This window comes from Clinocottus analis, unplaced genomic scaffold (assembly GCF_023055335.1).
Source record: "Clinocottus analis isolate CAN_PGR_092001 unplaced genomic scaffold, fCliAna1.0.p SCAF_13, whole genome shotgun sequence".
NCBI lineage: Eukaryota > Metazoa > Chordata > Actinopteri > Perciformes > Cottidae > Clinocottus > Clinocottus analis.
The window spans coordinates 15,962,509-15,984,791 of NW_027175854.1; the positions used below are offsets into that span (position 1 = coordinate 15,962,509).

The 22,283-nt window shown below is 44.2% G+C and overlaps 1 protein-coding gene across 3 annotated transcripts in view; it reads right to left on the reverse strand.

The window, feature by feature from the left end:
- Positions 1-625: 625 nt before the first annotated feature.
- Positions 626-22,283, reverse strand: part of fibcd1b (fibrinogen C domain containing 1b) — a 98,684-nt gene continuing 77,026 nt past the window's right edge. For all 3 annotated transcript variants that reach the window (XM_068574000.1, XM_068573999.1, XM_068574001.1), the window contains 2 exons: positions 6,839-7,018; positions 626-3,402 (listed from right to left, as the gene is read on the reverse strand). In XM_068574000.1, the coding sequence (XP_068430101.1) occupies positions 3,137-3,402; positions 6,839-7,018 (446 nt within the window). In that variant the 3' untranslated portion in view covers positions 626-3,136. The remainder of the gene's footprint in view (positions 3,403-6,838; positions 7,019-22,283) is intronic.

The window sequence follows — 22,283 nt, forward strand, 5'->3', positions numbered from 1 at the left end:
TGGAGTGAAGGGAGGGATTGGCAGCAGAGGCTAAGGCAATTAAAGGAGGAACAAGAGTAAGAGAAATAGAAGGTTTGGGGACCTAGGGGATCGATCCGGGCGCTGATGCACCGTAATGAGCGGGATAACCGGGAATGATCAGAGCCTCTGAGTTCCCTCTGTTATCATCTCTTCCGTTGGAGACTTAGCAAAGAGAAAGAGAGAGAGAGAGAGAGCGAGAGAGACTACAAAAGCATCCACTCAACATAAACACAGACGGGCGCCATGGCAAATAATACTTTTACATTGAAATAACAAGGGAGCATCAACATATACAGTGAGCACGACGTCGTGGTGGCGAGGGCGGAGGGGCGGGGGGGGGACCGCAGACTTCTCGGAGGGTATTTAAGTTCAACACGGTAGGTACCAGAGGGGCGGTGTCCACTCTTATGGGTTCACAATCACAATAAGTAATAGTTCTTTATAATTATGGTAAATCTCTCTTGGTATCAACACAAATAGCAAAGGGGCAAAGTTTTACAAGAAGCGTCACGTTACTCCAAAACTCCACAGAGAGATGCGCTCGGCCTTTCCGCTCCGTCGTCTAACACATGCACACCCGAAGCGTGTGCGTATATATGTACACACACACACACACACACACAGACACATTTACACACTCACTCTCTCTCTTGACACACACACACTCTTGCATACGTTCACCTTGAGTGACCTCACACGTGTCCAACTTTTTAAAAGTTTTTGCTAAATCCCCTCTGACATTATCAAACCTCAATAAATACTCTGTGCCGTAATCGTCGCACACCTGCAAGCATTTGCAACATGTGTCTGTGCTTTTGATGTTGAAGGGAGCTGGCGGCGGTCCACCGAGACTTATAGCCGTGTGCACACAGGCCGAGGTGCACGCACACACACACACACGAGCAGCAATGGGAGATCCTTCCCCGAGCACCGGGTGATGACAGACAGACTCACAGCTGTTCGGTGCTTGTGCGCGGCAGCTCGCTGTCAGCTGGGGCGACACCCTTTCAGCACACGTTTCATGAAATTGTCTCCCAGTGCGACTGGAATTCACCAAGCTGAGATAGTCAGTAAAGGTCCCGTATGTCCAAGCGAGGCAGCTGATGTGCAGCCGAGGGGGGGCGAGGAGGAGGAAGGGGTGGAGGGGGGGTTCTCACGGTGTGCCGCCGTGGAAAAGATTTGTATTTTTGTGCTGCGGGGTTTGAACCAAAGGGTGGGGGAGGGAGGTGTGCTTTTAGGGGACGACCGCGATCCTCCTCTTCATCCGTGTGAAGAGCCTTCTGTTGTCCAGGTAGACCAGGGTGCGTTTTTTTTTTATCTTCTTCAACCGAGGGAGTTTTGTGAAGTCCATGTGCTTGAAGTATTCTTTGTGTTTTAGCATAGTAAGAAAACAGCTTCACATGCTCTAAAAGTCATACACACTGTACAATAAAATCTACAGATATATTTTTTTTTTAAAGCTTTTTAGTACATCCAAATAAACTCCATGGAAAGAAAAGTTGTTCACCGACTTTCCCCGAAAAATAATTAAAAGAGACGGAAAATCAGGAATGCACTATTTTCTGCCCATAGTTTGCCTTTGTGCTTTTTTTTTCCTCTTCTCGTTTTATTTTTTATTTTTATGTTCTTTTTTTTGTTTGTTTGCTTTCGGCGATTCTGTTTTCGCCGTAAGACATTGTAGAATTCATACTCAGAAGAAAGAAAGGAACAAAAAAAACAGTGGTTGAGAGTGTCAAATGTTATTTTACAGCAACTTTGCATGACAAGAGAAACTGTGCCACACAAATAAAATGACCGGGAATAGAGAAAGAAAAGAGAAGAGGAACCAAAGAGGTGAGAGAATGGAGGGGGCAAAAATATGACACGGTTTTTTGATTCCTTTTTCCTTCTCTGATCTCATTATTCCTTCAAGTTGTTGTCTTCCCCTCCCTATAACACGTATGTGCATCCCAGGCGTTGTTCTTTCATGTAAGTACTGTATCTAAATGCAGAGTGAAGGTGTGCCAGCCTGCATCACGGTTAGCCAGAGCTAAACATTGCAGACAGTCAGGACGCTCGACTGAACTCATGACAGGAAATTGATAATGTTAGAGAACTCTGTCTGTCTCTCTCTTGTCGAAGACACGCACACACACACACACACACACACACGCACAGAGTGCTGGGTTACCATCTGTGTATGCTGCATCAGTTGGCCGGTACTCAGCTGGCAGGCGGATCAGACAAAGTGCCCAATATGCTTCCTAATGGCCCAAGTCGGATGAATGAGATCCTCCGCTTTCTCTTTCTTTTTCTAATTTTCATCCTTTTTACACCTCGTCTTCTTCCGCGTCCTCACTCCCATTTGATTTCCTCTGCCTCCTCCCCTCACCCCCTCACCCCACCACACCCTTTCCTCCGACTAATTTAACTCTTGTCAGATTGCTTCCTTGTTCTCGCCGTCTCTGTCTCCCACTAATCATCCGAGGCCCCCGCACTGCACCCTGCTGGGTGTCGTCCACACAGATCAAGGATGTAAGTGTGACAGCGCTGTTCCTTCTCACTGGTGGAACTTCCTTGCAGATGTGAGGGAGGGGTGGAAAAAAAGGAGGATTTGTGTCTCCTTTTTTTTGGTATATTTTCTTACACGGGGGTTTGTTTCTACAAAACCTCTCTCCACTCACAGATTATACAGCAATGGGCAGTGAGACTGAACCACGATCGAAGTGCCATGGCAGCACAGATGGGAGGTCAGAGTTACATGTCAGAAGCGAACTACTGGTGTGCGGTCCTGCAGGCGATGCTCGGACCGCCATGTCAGACCGGGGGGGGTGGGGGAGGAGCTAGCGCAGTGGACTGTCGCCTCGAAGCTCTGGTTTGCTGCTTTCATGGACCGAATGTTCAAAGAATATGCATGATGCTTATGTTTTATAACAAAGGGGACCAGCTGAGTGATGGAGGAAGAGGAGCAAAAAGGATCAGGAGGCAAACAGCAGAAGCAACTAAACTCAAAGGAGGTATGTGTTAGTGAATAAACAATATCAAGACAAGTAACTCCGCCTGGCTGTCAGAAATTGTGGTTTTGTAATGAAAAAAAATTTGTATCTCCTCTTTTTTCTTCTTCTTTGTGTCTTTCTCATTTGTTCTCAAGGTCGCGGGTGGGCCGTATTTTCATCTCGGAGAACTTGAGGGAGTACTGCCAACCGGTCCAGGAGGACCACTCGATGCCGTCGGCGTAGGAGGTGTGCTGGCCGCGCAGGTACTGGCCGTTGAGGTTGCAGGTGTGGCAGTTGCGGTACCACCAGGCACCGTGGTAGAAGGAGGCGCAGTTGTTCTCCGAGTGGTCGTTGTCCCGGTCTTTGGTGGTGAACTTCATCCCGTTGTGCTTCAGCAGAGAGTCACCTTTGTCAGGGGAGGGCGGGAAAAAGATTAAATGTGTCAGTACACGTATAAAGGATTGGGATAAAGATTGAGGTTTTGTTTCTAATAAATGATACAAGCTCTCATTAAAAGGAGATGCCACAGCTTTTGCACCTCCTTATAGTGTCTTTGAATTGGACATATATGTACATTGGCCTGAAATCAATCATGAAGACATCTATTTGTGTCTTTCACCAACATATTCTTGGATCTGTACTGAGAAACCAGTCATTGGACGGCTTTAAACTAAATTATGAGATACACTTATGAGATAAAAAGTCATAATTATGACTTTTTAGTGTGGCGGAAACGGGCTTCCATACATTTGACTTCAGCATGGTGCTGGATGAAAAGTTATGGGACAAGTTACCAGACTAACCAAGTCTGGTTTCAAATGAATGATACAAGCTCTCGTTAAAAGGAAATGACGCAGCTTTTGCACCTCCTTATAGTGTCTTTGTCTTGGAAATGTACGTACATTGGCCTGAGATAATAATGAAGACATCTATTTGTGTCTTTCATCAACACATTCTTGTATCTGCAGTGAGAAACCACTCATTAGACATATTCACTTCAAAAATAAGTGCGGGATGTTTCAATTAATCATTTCTAGAAACAGAGAGAGCGATGATGTAATAAAAAACGAGGCTTCGCGGTCCTCCAGAGTATTGCTTCTCATTATCTAAAGCAGGAGGTCGGGTGGCGTTGTAGCCCATTCATCAAAAGGTTCTGCGGTGACCTTTCTGCCTCCCATTCTGTAATGACAACCAAGGACTTCATCGGGATGTCTGTCAGCCGACGGATAGAAACGTTGAAAGAGAGGAGAAACGACAATGTTGCTATCAGTCTTTCTGTGTTAATCTTTTGAGGTATCCGGACATCTCGAGAAGCAGAAACCACCTGTAGCGGTCCTGGCCGTCTTTCTTTCCTGCAACCACGCGATCACGAACCGCTCGCCTAGACGGGAGTCCCCCAATCGCCGAAGTCTGATCCACGCGATCAAATTAGCCCAAGCTGAAAATATCCGCTCGCCATATGAAGATTTCTCGCTGGCAAAATTCTTCTAAATCGATAACTGCTTCAACGAACCGTCGCCCCGAGAGGCTCGCGAGGGAAATGAAAAGCGACGCCCTCGCGGACGCTGCTGTGGTAGTTTCGAAAACTTTTTTCAGCAAATGGATGTTCAAACAGCTCCTAATGTTCATTGGACTCCCCATACCTCCGCTGCACTCTGTGTCCTTTCCCTTTCTCTCTCTCTTTGAAAGCCGGCTCCACGCTGTTACCACAAGTGGGATGGAAGGACAAAAGCCCAGAGCCGAATGAAAGACGGCTCGTACGGCAATCAGGTGATGGCTAACGGCTCGTCGGGAGGCATCAAACAACCCTTAATTGCTCAGGATGTGGCGGCCCAGCTTCCCGTGTACCCTCTCGCTCTGCCCCTGTAACACCGCTCTCTCCATTTGGCATTGCCATGGTAACAAGTCGAGCGGATAAGTAATCTGACGGCCGTGGCCGATATTAATGTCGTGTGTGTGTGCTTCACCATTACAGTTGCACAGTTTGACAGTAGGGGGAGAGAGAGAGACAATGGGTTGATGTCCATGGGAGGGGGGTGTGGAGATGAAGTGACGGGGGAGGCGAGAAAACAACAACAACAAAAACGAGAAGGAAAAAAAAAAAGAGCTGCACTTAAAGGCTCATTTGCAACACACTGGTTGTGACCTTGGTGGTTTGGGTGGTTTGGGGGGCATCCTCTGATGTCCATTAAAGACCCAGCTGCCCCAAATGAACACCTGTCAGCTCATCGGAAAGCGGCCGCGGCGGAGCAAAAAAGTACGGCTAATAATACCAGCGGTCCGCCTCCAGGGAGGCCGAGGTGAGCATCCTGAGAGGGTTTGAGTACCCTTAATTTGACTGCATTCAAATGTCCAACAGGCGGATGAGTTCAAGGTCAGGCCCTTGCTGAGGGGGCATCTATGTGGGGGAAAAGCACTCAGCACTTTTTCTTGTACCCTCGCTGTACGCCGCTGTCCCTTAAATACCTGTATGCTTCTTTTTTTTATTTACCTCCCTCCTGTTCCTCCTCCCCACACCTTTTTTGTCGCTCCATTCCAGCCTCTCCATCCCTCCCTTCCTCTTCTCCACTTCTTTTTCCTCGCTCCATCTCTCATATCTGTCCCCATTCTCTCTCTCTGTCCTCGCGGCACAGCTCCCCAAAGGTTCTTTAAATTGCTTCCTCATTTTCAACGGCTGGTTTTTGTTTACGCTGCAGGTCAAGCAGTGCAATTAATTGGCAGTAATTTAATCAAGGTGACAGGTAGCTGGCTCGGATCTGACGGTTGGCGGAGCAGAGACGCAGACACCAGCGGTCCCTCTTTTCCCGCCGTCGCAGCCGTCTGCACGGCTTAACAAGTGGGCATATCCACTGCACTGTAAACATAACATTATTACTTCACGATGAGGCAGCGTGCGCTCGGAAAGTTACTGGAGGTTTCAGAAGAAGTAAGAAGAAAAAAAGGTATGGCATTTTATTATAACTACACAATATTTAGCATCAGCAAAGCACGAATGGACGCTTAATTCATCATTTATAAAGCATTGTTCCACCATAAACACTCATTAGTATGCATTGACTGTGATAAATACTTTATAAATGATGGATTCTTCATTTGGAAATTAAGTATTAAGGACTTATAAATGATTAATAAAATCTTTTATAAAGTCTTAGTGAATTATACCAAATAAATATAGGACTTTTTAATCTCATCATTATGACTTTTTTTTTTGTGGCGGAAACAGGCTTTCATACATTTGACCTCCTGATGATGCTGGAGGAAAAGTCATGGGAAAAGTTACTAGACTGACCAAGTCTAGTAACTTGTTAGCATATAACTTAAGTTAGCGCGCTAACATGCCAACCAGCACTTCAAATAACAATTCATTAATGGCTGGTAGACTTCTACATTAAAATGTCATTTAAATGAGTTAAATATGCACTTTATAACGTGTTATATTACTGTAATTCATGATTAACTCAGTTACAACTCGTCAGTTAAGTATGTTCTGTGACTTCATCTAGTGAGCGCCATATGCTATACAACTCATTTAGAAGCAGTTTCTCAAAGCTAACAAAAGTCTCAGTCATATTCTCAACAGAAAAGGGAAATAGACAACACAAAGTGATAGAGAACATTAATATGATGGTGACATGGGGGCGATGCCCATCAGTGCCACGAGTGTTGTGTTTGATAGTTTGTATATAGACATGATTGCTTATTGATGTAGTCCGCCGGTATGCTAGCTCGCTAGTGTTTATTCATGCTTAAATTAATTAATGCTACATACGATTTACAATCAAAGTAAAAGCATCAAGAAACCTTGCAAGCAAATTCTGGCCGCGCTCGTCGGGCTTACACACCTGCATTGCCAGAGTAGTCTCCCACTGTTAAAGGATATCCGTCATCATCGGGGTCCACCGAGAAGAGGCCCACTCCGAAGGTTCCATACTGGGCATAAGCAGTGCTATTTTCAAAGTCCTCCAGGTCGATACGTAGCTCATAGTTCCCCTGGATGGACAGGGCATGGATCTGCTTCAGCCCTGCAGGAGGAAAAGATTGAGACACAGACCAAAACAATCCATTACAAAGTGCTACCGTTGTTCTCAGCAAACAGCTTTAAAGCCATCTCAGCAGCCTCTCAATGCCGTAAATGTTCTGAAAATAAGATGTAACATGGTTTTTGGCCCATTTGGAGTCTCCCGCTGCATTCGCCTTCTTCTCCAAAACAAGATTAGAGTTTATTTTTCCAGCGCGTCTGCTGCTCACAGAAGGGAGTTTTGGACTAAAGGACGGAGAGACCAGCTGAACCCCCGACGACTATACGTACGCCATGTTAAAGGAAGTTGTGACACACCCAACTTCTTCACAGTACAACTCCGCAATGTTTCACGGCAACAAACGAGTATTAGCACTTTCACTAATACTCATGCATGGCCTATAAAAGACTGTGAATGTGTGTGGAATTACACTGAACTCTCCATGAAATGGTGGAGCAAGAAGACGCTTTAAGTCCCAAATTCCTGTTTGACAATTTTTTTGACTACATTAAAATAAAAAAGTATTTCTTCAACGAGGGAGAGCCTTGTAGCATCACATGCTAGCAGGGCTTCGCAGGAAGGTGAATTGCTTTTTGTATCTCCCGCAATATTAAAGCTAGTCCCCAAACACTATATGACTAACTTACTATACCTTCATTCAGAAGTGAGGTCAACAACATCTGTGGCCCCTAGCTGATGAAACATGCAAAGTATTTTGAAGTCAAGTGTCGTCTGTGAATCCCGTTAGCTATGTGTTTTAAATCGACAAAAAAACACACTGACGAGAGATGAGTGTTTTCAGCTCTCACTACAGAACTTATCACGTGATCATTTGGGTTCCCTTCAGGTCATAATGTGTGTATTTATTAAAGCGATGCCATGAACGGGCTAACGGGCTAATGTGATGTACCGCTGGAGGAGACAGTAATTAGCGAGAATAGGTAAAGGTCTGATTGGGCTCAAGGGTTTCCTATTTTTTAAGGTACACATTTCCTTTCCAGGAAAAATAAATGTATATACACATTAACTTTTAAATGCCCATATTTAATGAACCATTAGGTCTGAGTTAATTCATGCACATAAATGGCCATGAATGGAAGAAAGACGCTTAAACTGATGTTCGTGTTAACATGTATGTTATAACATTATCCCTGCAGCCTAAATTCACTTATTTTTGTTTCAAGAAAAGCATGTTTTCATGAATCCTTGAATGCTGGGAGTCATCACTTTCAGTAAAATCCCTTTCCATGAACCAGAAGACACACATCTAAGTTCACATCCACCTGTCTCAGCTATTTCTGATCCAAGTTTCGCTCCATCGGATGCCCCGAACACATCTTTCTTTTTTTAATTGTTGCTCAAACCTTTGGAGAGAATGTGATCGACAGAAGAGTGCCTGAAGGAAAAGTAGTTTCCATCCCTTCTTCCTTGCACCCTGCCGCTCTATGTTCCCCCTCCACCCCACCCGCTGCGTTGGACTGATGGTGCGTCCCAGGGCAAGTTACGCTCTTCCGACTTGATCAAAGGCACAAGCGGGACGATGTGTCAGGCGGGAGGAACTCAACCTTGGTGTCGCGAACACGGAGTTCCAGGCAGGAAGACAAAACTAACGTGAACTCAGCCTCGAGACTCCGTTAAACAGCCTTCCCCCGAAAGCTTTATAAATGAGGTTGCAGTGTTTATTTGGGCGACACAAGCAATGCGCTGACGGAGGGGCTTCAAAGGCTTCCCGGTTAGGACCGACGGTTAAATTCAGAGCGTTGGAGAGGAAGCTATAGGCTGCGATTGCCGGTTTGTTTGACTGGCACTCCTCTGAAAAAGCAGCGGTTTTATGAACCCGAAAACACCGTCATTTTACATCCGACTGCAATCATCACCTTCACAAATGAAACTCCTTCTTCCTTTTTTTTCAAGAGCTTACAATCCTCAAAACCGACATTGCCTAATTTGAATTCCTCCGTCGTGGAGAATTGCACTCTGCGAGCGCCTCGTCTGAAGTGGGGAGCTAATTTGATGACAAACACCGCTGAAAAAAGAACCCCATTATTATTCAGAGACTGAAGCTTCGCAGTCTGGTGCCCCGGCACTTAGTTTTGGGTTTAATCTCGCCCAATGGGAGGTTGATCCTGCTTTTTTTTTCGTTTTCACAGTGAATCAGAAGAATTGGAGGCGGAAGGATCAGTCATTCATACATTCGCGGGCAGCTAACGCTCATGCGAGTCAGCTAACGGTCACGCGAGTCAGCTCGCGATCACGCGAGTCAGCTTTCGCTTCATTCTCGACACGAGCGTATAAACGCGTGAGACACGGACGGAGGCAACAAAGTTTTCACGCGCACTCGTAGAAACCCCAAAATGTGCTCCTCGTAGAAATGTGTTTTGTCACCCCGGCGCCTCCTTTGAGGAAAAAAAAAAAGTATCAATCCACGCAAACACACCGACAGGGAAAAGTACCCTGCAGTGATTTGACAAACTTCAAAAGGAAAGACTTAGGATGTTTTCTCTTTCAGGGAGAAAAAAATTAAATAGCAGCTGCAACACAACTCTATTTAAAGACTTCCAACAGCTTCCAACTGTATTTACATAACTCTTATTCAGTCGCTAATTAAAGCCCCAGAGAATCTCAGCGAGACTCTAATTCGGAATAATTAAAGCGGAAGACAAGTGAAATAACAACGAAAACTTCTTTGGTTAAAAACCTAAATGCTCAGGTGTAACTCCCTGTTAATTAAATGCTATTGTTAGGTTATTCAAAAATGGGTTTTCTAATACAGGGGAGAGTTTTGAGGTGTTTTGCTTCAGGATTAAAATGCTGATTGCTCCGCTGGGGAGAGACTTCGCTCTCTTCTCTCTGATTTGCCGTTTATGGGAATTAACAGAGAGTCCAAAAAACTTCTGTCTCCTACGCGTTGCAGACGGGTAATTAGTGTGCGCCTCCTCCTTTATTTCCTCTATTCTGACTGGTTTCATATCTCGGCAGTTCACTTTTAATTGCCGTTTGTTTTCATTGTCATGAAGGTGTCCACCTTAATGATAATGATAATAATACTAACATTAATGATGATCATATCGGTATTATTATTTTGTATTATTATCAGAATAGCTTTTCCAGTTTGGTATAGGAAACTATATTTTTGCAAATGAGCATTTATCATTTTTCTGAATACGTGGGGAATTTTTTTTAGCATTTTGCTAACAATGAGGTTGCATTTAGCATGCTAACACAGACGCTACTGTTGATTACGGTGAACGCTATCGTCATCACCGTCTACGTTTTGGCGCGCTAACTTTTGTTCGTTAGCGTTAAACTAAAAAAATACAGCCGGGGCTGTTGTCACTATAGTTTTGCACGTATTTCGATTTAAAACCAAAATATTGGACGGCTTTAAACAAACTGTATGGAAGCCACAAAATAAATAACAAAAAGTCTTAATTATGAGATGAAAAGTTATATTTATTACTTTTTATCTCATAATTATGACTTCCATTATTTCTATTGAATTAAAAAGTCATATTTATGAGATAATAAAGTCATAATTATGACTTTTTTTGTCATAATTATGACCTTTTTTTTGCCGGAAACAAGCTTCCATACATTTTGACCTCATTTACCAGACTAACTCGTTAACAGACTAAATTGTTAGCATGTAATCTAAAGTTAGCTGGTTAGCATGTAACCTGTATTTAGCATGCTAACCACCACTTAAAATAACAATTTATGAATGACTTGGTAGACTTCTCTGAAGTTCTTTCTGGATAAATCTCCATGTTACACAAGCTGCACAGCGCCATACAGGAATAATTCCTCAATGTCATCTAAAAAGAAGATTAATAACGCTGGGAAAATCAGCATCTCATTTTGAACAATCAATGTGTTTACTGATAAGGAATCTCATTTAGAGTGCGCCTGATTAACAAACACGTCGATGAGACAAAAATCTTTAAGCGTTCTTTGGCGTTAAATCATCCGTGTCATTACAGCCTCCTTTACAATGTGTGTATATGAACGGGGCTGATAGTGCAGTACCGTCCACTAAAGCACAACATCATCTTCACCACGTCCACTGTGATGCATATGAAGCGCTTCAGGTGGCACGAATACAAAAGAGCGTCCTCATTTCGACACATGAAAAGCAGGCCGATCTTACAATTACAATAAAAAAAAAAAAAGATATATATCTGCAATTACCTCATTAAACGAGGCCATGGTAATCCATAACTCATTTTCACTGCTCCGGGGTTCATGGGAAAGGGGGACAAATGTAGCCTGTTTAGAAGACGAAGATGGCAATTTGTCATTTTTATCTCACGTTCGTTCTAAGAGGGCGTGCCGTGTTCCCCAAAATACAGAAAACGAATGCTCGGGTCCTTTCCATTGATTGAGCCATTACCCCCAGAGATGCCCGCTCCTCAAACGTGATCCTTACAGTTAATGAGACTGACATCAATGACTTGATAAAAAATGGAGAAGACCTCTCTGCGCGATGTCTGTGATTCTGCTAAAAGGCCCTAATATTAATGATTTATTTGCTTTTATTTGAAAAGTATGTAGTGGAGTGGAGGCTTTTAGGGGACGGGTTACAGTCTCAGCGTAGCAGCAGCACTACAGGGCATGAAGGAAAAGAATAAAAAAACTGATCTCTAAACCCAACAGAGAAATGATTACACTTCTCTCTGCCGCTTGTGACATTTCTCAAAGTTAATTATTCATCATGCTTTTCTCTCTCTGTTGCTGGGGGGCAGCTCCTGAGACTGTTTCAACTGGAAAGGAGAAAAGGAGCAGCACTCTTCCTCCTCCTCCTCCCCGCAATCCCCTCGACCATAACTCAAACCCTCCCTCGTTTTGTCTTTTCTTTCTCCAGCTCTCCCTCTTGCTTAATCTTCCTGTCAAGCTGTTTTACTCACAGGTTACTGGGGGGGGGGGGAGGAGTCAGGAGGGGACGCACCATTTCCACCGACCACGAGGACGGTTGCCGATGTGCCCTTTTCGCCACCGAGGTGCGTGAACACGCGCCTCGCTGAAGGGCTCGCTGTCGCCGGGGCTCTCGGGGAATAGAATAAGCTCTGCTGTTTTTCGCCGGCACTCTCCTTGTCATGAGAAGACGAGAGCGCGAGGGGAGGAAAAACAGGGACAGGTGTGCGCTGAACCTTTGCCGCTCCCCGGAGCCAGCGATGACATTTCAGTGGGACGAAAAGTAAAATCATTTTAGGATTAACTGGCTCACCTCTATCCCGTCTTTCTGGTTTTGCCAAGTCCTTTTGGAAACCTTGTTGTTCATCATGCAGAGGAAAACTTCATCGGTCAAGAATTTTATTTGTAATGTGGACTCACGACTTGTCAGCTTCTTCATATTCCTCGTGAGCTTTTTCATGTTCTCCATGTTCCTCGTGAACTTCTTCATGTTCCTCGTGAACTTCTTCATGTTCCCCGTGAACTTCTTCATGTCTCACCGCCTCACTTTCCACTTTGAGTGGTGAATGCTCAGACTGTAGATCAGTCGAGCTGAGGCTTTATTTATGTATTCATAAGGCCCGTTATGAGCGCTATCAAGCGCCAAATTATTTGTTGAGGAACAGAAACAAAGAGTGCGGAGGCCGCTTTCCTTTTTCTGCTCAGTCGGTTTGCACTCATGCATTCGACTGATAGAACAAGTGCACACGAGGTGATTCTTCTATATTCAAAAAGCATTGAGATACAAAACATATCCTTCAACTGAATGAACATTTTGGCGGCACTATTTGTTCAGCAGCGAACACACGGTGCCGTTCCCCAGGCTGAGTCTAATTTGGGAATAATGATCTTGGGAATGTTTGTTCACTTTGCCCACAGCGCCCTCATTACTGCTTTCAGGAGTCACTCGCTTCATCTTTGAAGATAGATACATTTAGCGATATATTATTAATACACATTGTTTCCTTTGAATCCTTACGGGTTTCTGGGGAGACTAAAGCTCGCAGTTTTCAGACCTGCAGTATTTCCACTGAATTAAATCCAGCAGCTTTAATGGGAGTCGTCGCACAGTGGCGGAGATGCCATGTGTGAATAGGGGGTGACAGCAAGAAAGAGAGAATTATGCCATTTATTTAGCAACACAATATTCTTCGTCCGATAACCGTGAAATAAATACAACATATTTTGGCTACCGTTCATTTCTTTTCATATTCGAGGCCAAAGGGGCCGTATTTAAGTGGGCAGTGTGTGGACACAAATCTATACAGGACCACAAAAGCAGACGGATCCTGAAAGCAAAGCAGTCCTGATGAGCTTTTAAGTGACGGCGAGCGTCAGAGAGACAGCCATTATGCTGGCGTTCTAATGCAAGGTATAATTAAATGTTAATCCACCACACAACACGTGTTCACTGCGCTTTAAAATGATCTTTCTCCATCAAGGGACGGCTCCGACTGCAATACAATTATTCTAAGTGGCAGGAAGATTTCTTTTTTTTTTCCAGATGCTTTTATCAGCAATAAAATACGATATTTTAGCTCTGACGTTAAATAAAGTGAGGGCAATGCAAATCAACAGAGCTGTGGAAGACAGAGAGAGCAATTTCAACTGCTCCACAATAAGATTTCAGTCTTTTTAAATATGGTCTTATACACTTCTAAACTTCTCCTGAAGCACTTTCTGATGTAACAATTGTTTATATTTCTTTTTTTTTTTTTAACTGTTTATGAATTACTTTTAACTGACTAAAACAAAAAAATGCATCAGTTAGCTATAGCTTAAAGCTAATGACTCAATGGTGAACAACATCAACTTTTTACCATTTATGTAATACTTATTATCTTCTGTTGAGCAATCCAGCCGTCCTAATTTCAGATATTTACATATTTTGCTTTCAATTCATTCCTTGTCTATCAATATATGCATAACTTCTGTCATAAAAGTTGCTGTAACTCTGTTGCGTTGTTCATTCTGGTCACATGACATCTGTTGCGCCTCTCCTGATGGTTTCTTCCTTTTTTAAAGGGTGTTTTCTGTTTTTTTTTGGGGCAGTTTTTCCGAATCCGATGAGAGAGTGTAACGCCCTTCGATGCAAATTTGCAATTTGGGCTATACAAAATAAACTGAATTGAATCTCTAATTTGCATGATGATTCATGTTTCTTACTCAAATCATTTTACTTTCCATGCATCTTGCAGAATTCTAGACTGATGTCATGATCCCTGCTTCTTGTGTCCTGTGTCCCCTGCACTTCCTGCCCATGTGACGGTCTGATTTTCCCCTTCCCTGGCTTGGCATTAGTTAGTTTTTGAAAGTAATATTATGTTGTGCACCGTTGCCTTGGCTTTTGGGCTCCTCCTCAACCACCTCGTAACACCTGAGACCGGCAGTGACAGTGTGGTTGAAGACCTGACTGGTCAATGCTTTTTTTCCATATCGTGTCCACATACCGAAAGCCTGTTGCCGTAAAATAAATAATCCATGTCCGTGTCAATGTTACTCTCCATGATCTATACAAATAATGAGCTGTCTTTGGCTCCAACTCGGCCGTGCTCATTGAAAATTGAACCGTCTGCTTAACTTTCTCCTGTTGCTGAAATCTCTCCGCCGGCTGTCAGTCGGCTCTCTGTCACTCCGCTGTCCCCCCGGCGCTCATTTGAAATGAATGAGCGCCGGTCACTTTGTCTCGTTGTTGCCGCTGCCAGTGTGCGCTCGCAGTGAGACATGAAGGAGGTGACAAGTTTGCTCGTGTTACTTGTGATGTAGTTTGAGCCGTTTGTTGTCATGTTTCTTACTGCGCGGTTCAACTGCCAGTGAGCTTGTTTCCACTAAAGACGCTCGCTCGTCTGGTAATTTGAAGAAGAAGAAACTCTTCATCCCTTCAGACACGATCTTGCATTTCTCTGTCATGACAGTAATTGATGAGCGGGAACATTATTTTAATAGATGGGGAGAGGCAGATGTTATTGTACCAGCAAGATGCGAAGCTAATTGGCAGTTTACAATGATGAATAGTAGCGACGAGGCTTGATTAAAACAGATTAATTTACCCCTCCAACTAACATTTCTACTAGAGTACTATAGCAACTATAGCACACACACAGACACACACAGTTCACTCCGTCGCAGACTCCCTTTATGTTTATTTCCTTCTCATCATCGCAGCATTTCACCGGTAAGATCCACGTGGAATTTCCTCGTGGGACTGTTATGATATATTATGCATAAAACATTGCCTTTGCTCCGAGAATAACTCATACAAACATAATTGAGCACAGAAGAGGATATCAAAATGTCTGCTGTGACTATGCAGTTGACAGTGATTACGGATGGTTCTAATCATAGAAATGGAATAAGGGTAGAATGGATATTCCCGGATAAACTCACGGCGAGATGGCCAGAGCGGCAGCCATTTTTATGTGTCCTGTTGCCACTGAGACTTCCAGTTAAAGTGAACCGACTTACAGTTGTAATGTCACAAAGCGCAGAGTGAACGAGTCAAATTTAACGCATTTCAACTACTTAAAAGCAATCCACTCACTCCCGACACAAGTGTAGGAAAGTACCGGTGTAGCATGTAGAATTAGAAAGCTAAATAGCCGCTAGCTTGTGCATTGAACCATAGGGGTGACTATACCTCATGGGGAGAGTGGTTTGTCCTGTAACCCCAAGTTAGCCGGTTCAATCCCCAGTCTCCCCATAGTTTGCATGTCAAAGTGTCCTTGAGGAAGACAGTGAACCACCAGTGGGTATATGTGTAGATGCAGGTTAGCTTTTATTGACACTAATATTACTTTTTGATTGTTTAATGTCCAGGACTGGTCTGCTGTGTTGAAAATGCAACAAAAAAAAGACTGGTCAATGTTTTTTTTAATGTAGTTTTGATTCACATGTTGATGACTGTTTATAAAAGATTGAATAGTACATTTAAAGGCCTGCACATACAATAAAACATGAAGAAAATACAACAATATCAGCTTCCAGGTTATCGCTTTTCTGTTGGTAGTTTACAGACAGGCTGATTTTAAAGACTTGAGACATTTTGAGTGTGTGTGTCTGTGTGTGTGTCTGTGTGTGTGTGTGTCTGTGTGTGTGGACGTCATCCTATTTGTCTGCTCCAGATGCGCCACAAAAGCAGCAACCTGCCAAAAGCCAGAAATCAACTGCTGCTAAAGTCCCAGGTAGAGCCGAGCCAGCTACCTTTTGTTTATTCCACTCGAAACGGATTCATTTGTTAGTGATGAGCGGAGCAGGTAAGACACGGGTGACACAACACATTTAAATCTCTGAGGTCACGCAGATTTTAATGTTGGCTAACGTCACGCAAGATTAATCTCTGTGATGCTAGAAAGCTCAGATTGATGTCGGTATTAGATTTCGGGGTTTGCATTCAACCTCTCGCCTTTTGTGCAACTAAACGCTTCCAAATGCCATCCACCGGGCAAAATAAAGGAGGCGATTTTGCTCAAGTGGCAGGATGTGAGTCATAAAATCGCGAGAGAGAGAGAAGAATGAGAGCCAACAACCCATCACGTCCGATATCATCAGAAATTAACCTTCGGGGGAAGGAAAGACTGAGCCAAGAGTGGTGAAGGGAGATACAGGGGGAGAGTGGAAGGAGAGAAAGAGAGGCAGGTAGACAAATGCCGAGAGAGTTGGCAGGCCTGTAAGGCTGTAATTCAGGGAGAAGACCCCATTAATATTGAGAGGTGCTCTCAGGTAAAACAAAATGAGCTCCAGCTGGAATGCCGCAGTCACGCAGACACATTATTTAAGGTTTAGCGGGAAAATACACCATTTTCCTAAGTAACGTCAATTTTGCTTAAAAGAATGTTAACTTAACAATACCAGGCCACATCTTATAGATCGAGACAGGAATAAGTAAATCCACAGGAGGTCTTCGTGCTGGTAATTTACACCAGCACTGACCGCATCTTGATGCACCATTAATCACCAAGCAGCTGCGGTTGGAAAAAAAAAAGTATCAATGCGCATCCTTTTTATGAGATGGTCGTCCATACGTCTGCATGGATTGGCACGACTGTACGGATATTCATGAGCCGAGAGGATGGCGATCACATGAGCTTGACAACTATGTTTGTTTGGATTACCATGAACTTTGGTGCATAAATTCATGTTCCTCTTAAGATGAAGTACAAGGACTTTCTTATCGGCCTTCGCTGCATGTGTGCCAACTCATGAGTGTTAGCATGCTAACGTGCTAAACTAAGATGATGACCATGGTAGACAGGACCAGGTAGCTACTTCAGATACATAGTTTGATACCAGATGGGAATGTGGGGATGTCATACCGCTGTCTCGTCCTCATTTCCGGTCTGCCTCTATGCTATCAGCTTTTCATCAGCATTGGGGGAAAATGAATGTGACAAAAAAAAAAATCCCATTCGCCTCTTGCAACAAAGCAGATGGGAAATCCACTTCGATACACTCGGGAATTAGACAACTGTAGCCCCAGACCCACGTCGACACAACTGGACCTGACAAATAAAACGTAGGAACTGGGTCGAGTCTTGATGGAAATCGAGAGCACCCGTAAAAAGACACTGTCAGTTCTTGATCTGCCCTGAAGGGTTGGAGTCCTTGGGGAGGCACTGGTGAAAATGTGGAATGCATTAAAAGGATTGCTGGGCAGAAAATCCAGCTGAGCAGAGAGGATGTGTTGGTTGAGAAGGAAACACTCCGACAGAGATGGAAAATAAGCAGAGAGACTGGAACCTGGAGCGATGCATGATGAGCGCGGAGTAAAACATGGTCTTTGATCGCGGGCACACAACACCATGAAAGCTGGGTGAGGGCAGTGTCTCGCTAAGCCCCACCTCCTATTTCAGGGTCAAAGTAATGAGAGGCTTGAGAGAGAGTGTGTCTGAGGGGACGTACATCTTCAGACCCTTCAGCGCTGTGTGCCTGTAATGAGGTTGCTGAGAGTTTGGCACTAATTAAGCACCAGGCATCCTTGTTTTACGACACTCCACCAAATTTCAGCACGGTCCAACAGAAAGACATTTCTCACCGAGGGTGGCCGAGAAGTGCTGGCCGAGAAGAAGCCACAAAGCAAGTGTAAAACCCGCCTGGACTTTATAAGGTCGTCGTTGCAAAGTGTGAGACGTCAGAGCATACCGGGCACGAATCTGACCCGCATGCATTGGGCGCCGATCACCGGTGATCGATTCTGCAGAGGTCTAGCTCACCTAGAATGAATCTACCGGCTTGTTTGATTGGCAAGATCCATCGTTGCTCACTTCCTGCTTTTGCATTTGCATTGCGGATGTTAGATTTGTGTTGTTGATGTTTGTATTTGTTCGACACTTCCCGTTTTGGCATTTACAATGTGCTTTTTGCACTCATTGGGACAGCTGTAATTTAAAATCGAAATCACAAATTCCCCGACTCGGAGCCGGATAATAGACAAACAAAATCCTATTGACATGGCCTTCAAAAAGTTCACGGGTGCACGAATGTCCCTTTTGTTTGTTGTTCTGGTGTCTAACGGCTGACCGAGCGTGAACAATGTGACACTGCTATGTACGTACAAAGTGTTTTTTTACCTGAAGGCCTTTCAGAAAACCATGAGGATGAAATTAATCTTTACGTGAAGCAAAACAGAAACTGAATTATGTGGCTAGAAGCAGCATTTTTTTGGCACAGAGATAATTCTGACAGAGTCATTAGGAGATCACTCAGTCAGTCCTCAATGTAATTTCCAATCACCCAATCTGGGCTCGTTCTGAATTCCTCTGTGAGAGGATTCTGTTCATACATTTTTACAGCCTTCAAGAAAATACAATCCCATTTAAAAGATCCTTTTTCTCCATCTCGAGCGAACCAGACTTTGGTGTCGGCACGAGTGGAGAGCTGTTGGAATATACCTGTGGGCCGGTGATGAGAGGCATCAAATAAAGTACCTTCCCGGGGCCTTGTGGAGAGGGCCACGGATTGCTCTGGTTCTCATACATATCGAAATTACTGGCAGAATTGCTGCAAATTGCAGCTATCTCCACTCCAGCAGTGCAATCTAGTGCAGATGGAGTGTCTGCCGGGGTACGGCCACACCAATCAGAGGCAGCAGACCTCTCCTGAAGGAAGCAGAGGCAGAGCTGGAGGCTGAGGCGTCATTGTTTAGCAGCGTCAAGTCTGATTGGCAAGACCTCAGCTGGCCCGGCCGACAGGATCCCTGAGCAGCCGGCATCAGTGTGTCAGACCGACTGAGGAGGAATCACACCGTTGAATAATTGATTGGATATGAATGCGGTATTGGAGGAGCTTTAACTGAAAACACTTACGTGCGCTCTAAATAATAGATTGCAGGGGATTCAAGTACTGGGAGATATTGTAGTTTATATTTGTCTTTGTTATGCGGGATATGGTATCATAGCGTTTATTCTTGCGATGTCTGACAGCTGGGTTCAACACATCTGTCAGCTCCTCCGATGTGTTTGGATTTGCACTCTGCATGCTTTGTGCTTGTGTTAAATCAACATAACAAGTGCATGTAATGCACATGTGCACTCGCAGTAGAGTTAACTAAGGTGTCCTTGTGGAATAAGAGATCTGAGACACAGTTGTGGTGGAGAAGACACATGCAAATTTGAAATATTATTCATTTGTCTGTTAAAAATCTATCTTTTTTTTTAGTATGAATGGTAAAAAAAAAGGGTGAACTTATGAAGTAAGACATAACGCTTTTGATGTCCGTAGAGAAAAATCGTTCCGAACGAAAGCTACAGTCTCAGAAATGCTATCGTAAGTCCCTCCAATGAGCACACAGAAAGCTATATTTGACAAAGCGCAGCACCCACACTGAGAGCCACTTGTCAATGACCTCAGAGAGACATCATTTATATGTGCAGTTATAGTGCGGTAGTATTGATATTGTTCCTTTTCCGAGGATTTTTGCTCTTTTCTCCGACCATTAACTGAATAGTCCGGGACCGTAATGCGACGCATAATAAAGCCATTTTCATGCAGAGCCACTTATTATGGCAGCGATTGGTGCGGCGCTAAAAAAACGCTCCTAGAGTTCTACACTCTGTCGTAGTGAGGATATAAACGCGGCGTTAGCAAACTGCTGCAGTGGCGCTAACCCGTGAAATGGTTTTCTGGATTATAATTATACAGCGAGTCCGGCCGGAGGGAAGTCGGGGGCCGGGGAGGAGAAGCCAACGGGCAGCGAGTGTGAGCCACCCGGGCCCGATGTGCGTGGGTCGACGGCGGCCGTAAAGCGCCGCACACGGCACTAAAAAACTATTATTCTCCCGGTGTTGGGGGGGTCATCTCGAGGTTATCACAATAAGCACCGTTTGATGTTGTAATTTAGTTGTGGCCGGTTCGACACGTATGGAATCGTAGCATCACTTAAAAAGGGAATATTATTCACAGTGGCTGTAAGTTGGGAAACTACAATGAACACATCAAAGTCCTGCAGAACTACGTGGTTTGGATGATTATTTGTCAAACTGTGGACTTGTTGGCAATATGCAAGGCACTCCACAAGTTATAATTATCATGATTATCTTCTTATATTGTTCAGCCGATTAATTACTGATTTCCTGGTCTGCTTAAAATGAAATTTTGAGTCAAATAGTGTGTGTTTTGATGCTATTTCTGAGTAAATCTGTGTTGTTATATTGTTTGGATGACATTACAGATAATGCGCTATAATTAAATATCCTTATAATTGTTTTCCTGCTGCATTTAAAACAGCAGAACATGCTCCAAGAGAGCCAAAACATGCAAAAAAGAATATGTATTCTTCTGGATTGTATACAAATACATAAAAACAACAACTGTAAACCAGTATGTATGAGATGGTTGAATACATTGGCTGCTCTGCAGAGTCTTGGCATCCGGTTTGGAAACCACACGACGAGCCGCAGCCGGCTCCTCGTGTACATCGAGGTAAATGTGTCACGGCTTGGTGGATCCAGCGGTGACATTAAAACCTGAGCGCCTAATGACTCGCGAGGACGAGCACCGACTCCGCCAACCACGCCATTGTGTCGAAAGAGCGAAACTGCGTTGCAGGATATGTAAACGGACAACTTGTTTCTCCAAATAAATCTAATGTCACCTGCTCTAATCGCCTCGCAGGGTGTAGAAGTGAGTATTCGGCTTCCTCGGGCGGAACAAAGCACCGTAACGACTGGTTCTGAATCACACACCGTGGACAGATTGCGCGTTAAATTGTGAGAATAATGCACAATAATTCTCACATATACGGTTATGGGGCACTATTGTGATAATGAAAAGAATAGTTTAGATAGCAACGTGATAGGTGGAGAAACAATGGGAGCTCGGATGGCGAGCACCTGGAGGAATAATGAGGCTATTTATTCCCTCAAACGGGAACAGAGAGAGTTCAGGTGGAGACTGTGTGAAGCCTTGTGGAGAGATCCTCTAAGCTGTGACCTTCCTGCAAGCCAGCAGCCTTTATTGACACCTCCACGCCAGTTTCAAATCAGCCTCTTATGCACGTTGTGGCCGTGCATATATATGAGCTGGTGCATACTCAGGCTCTGTTCATTTATGCATGTGCAGCTCGTACAATACTCCTGGCAGGAATACGGTGGAATTGCAAAAATGCTCTTTATAAGGAACTGAAAAACAAAATTTAAAGTAGCTTGCTAATGTAAGGTTTTATATGAAAAATAGCAAATATACCATTTTAAGATGTGTTTTGCTTTCGCCTCTTTTTCCCCTCTATGCCTCAATGTATCTTTCTCTTCTGTCCCAACAACCTACAGGATCTTTCCCTCCTACTTAATCACTGTTTCTCCACTTGGCTTCCGTGAACAAATCCTCGCTATATGCTTCCGCCAATTTTCTGCACACATCATCTCCCCCTCTCTGTCAGATTCTCCTTAATGTATTAATTCATAATGCATTTTCACAAACCGTACGGGTTGGACATTTGGGAAGCCGCGCAGCTGCTTTTGAATAAAACAGAAGCATCACCAGCAAGACGGGAGTAATAAATCTTTCCCGGAGAACAATCGATCAGCTCTCCATGCCCCCCCCCCCCTCCTCCCCCCTTCCTCTTGCACTGACCTGTGAGTGGTGTGAGCGCTGCCGACCTTTGACCCGGCTGCTGTCAGCGCTCCTGCTGCCAAGCTGAATGAAGACGCGGCAACACACGCGCGATCAGCGTTTGGCAGATTTTCACAGATGCGCCGTCGACGGGGTCGAGGCACGTCTAGCTAATTGTTTTAACTGCTGCTGTCGGCCACGGATGTTTCTGAAGGTCTGTGGCGAGATCTCCTGCCACCCGCCATCCGCCCACCTTTTTAAAAAATGTCCGATT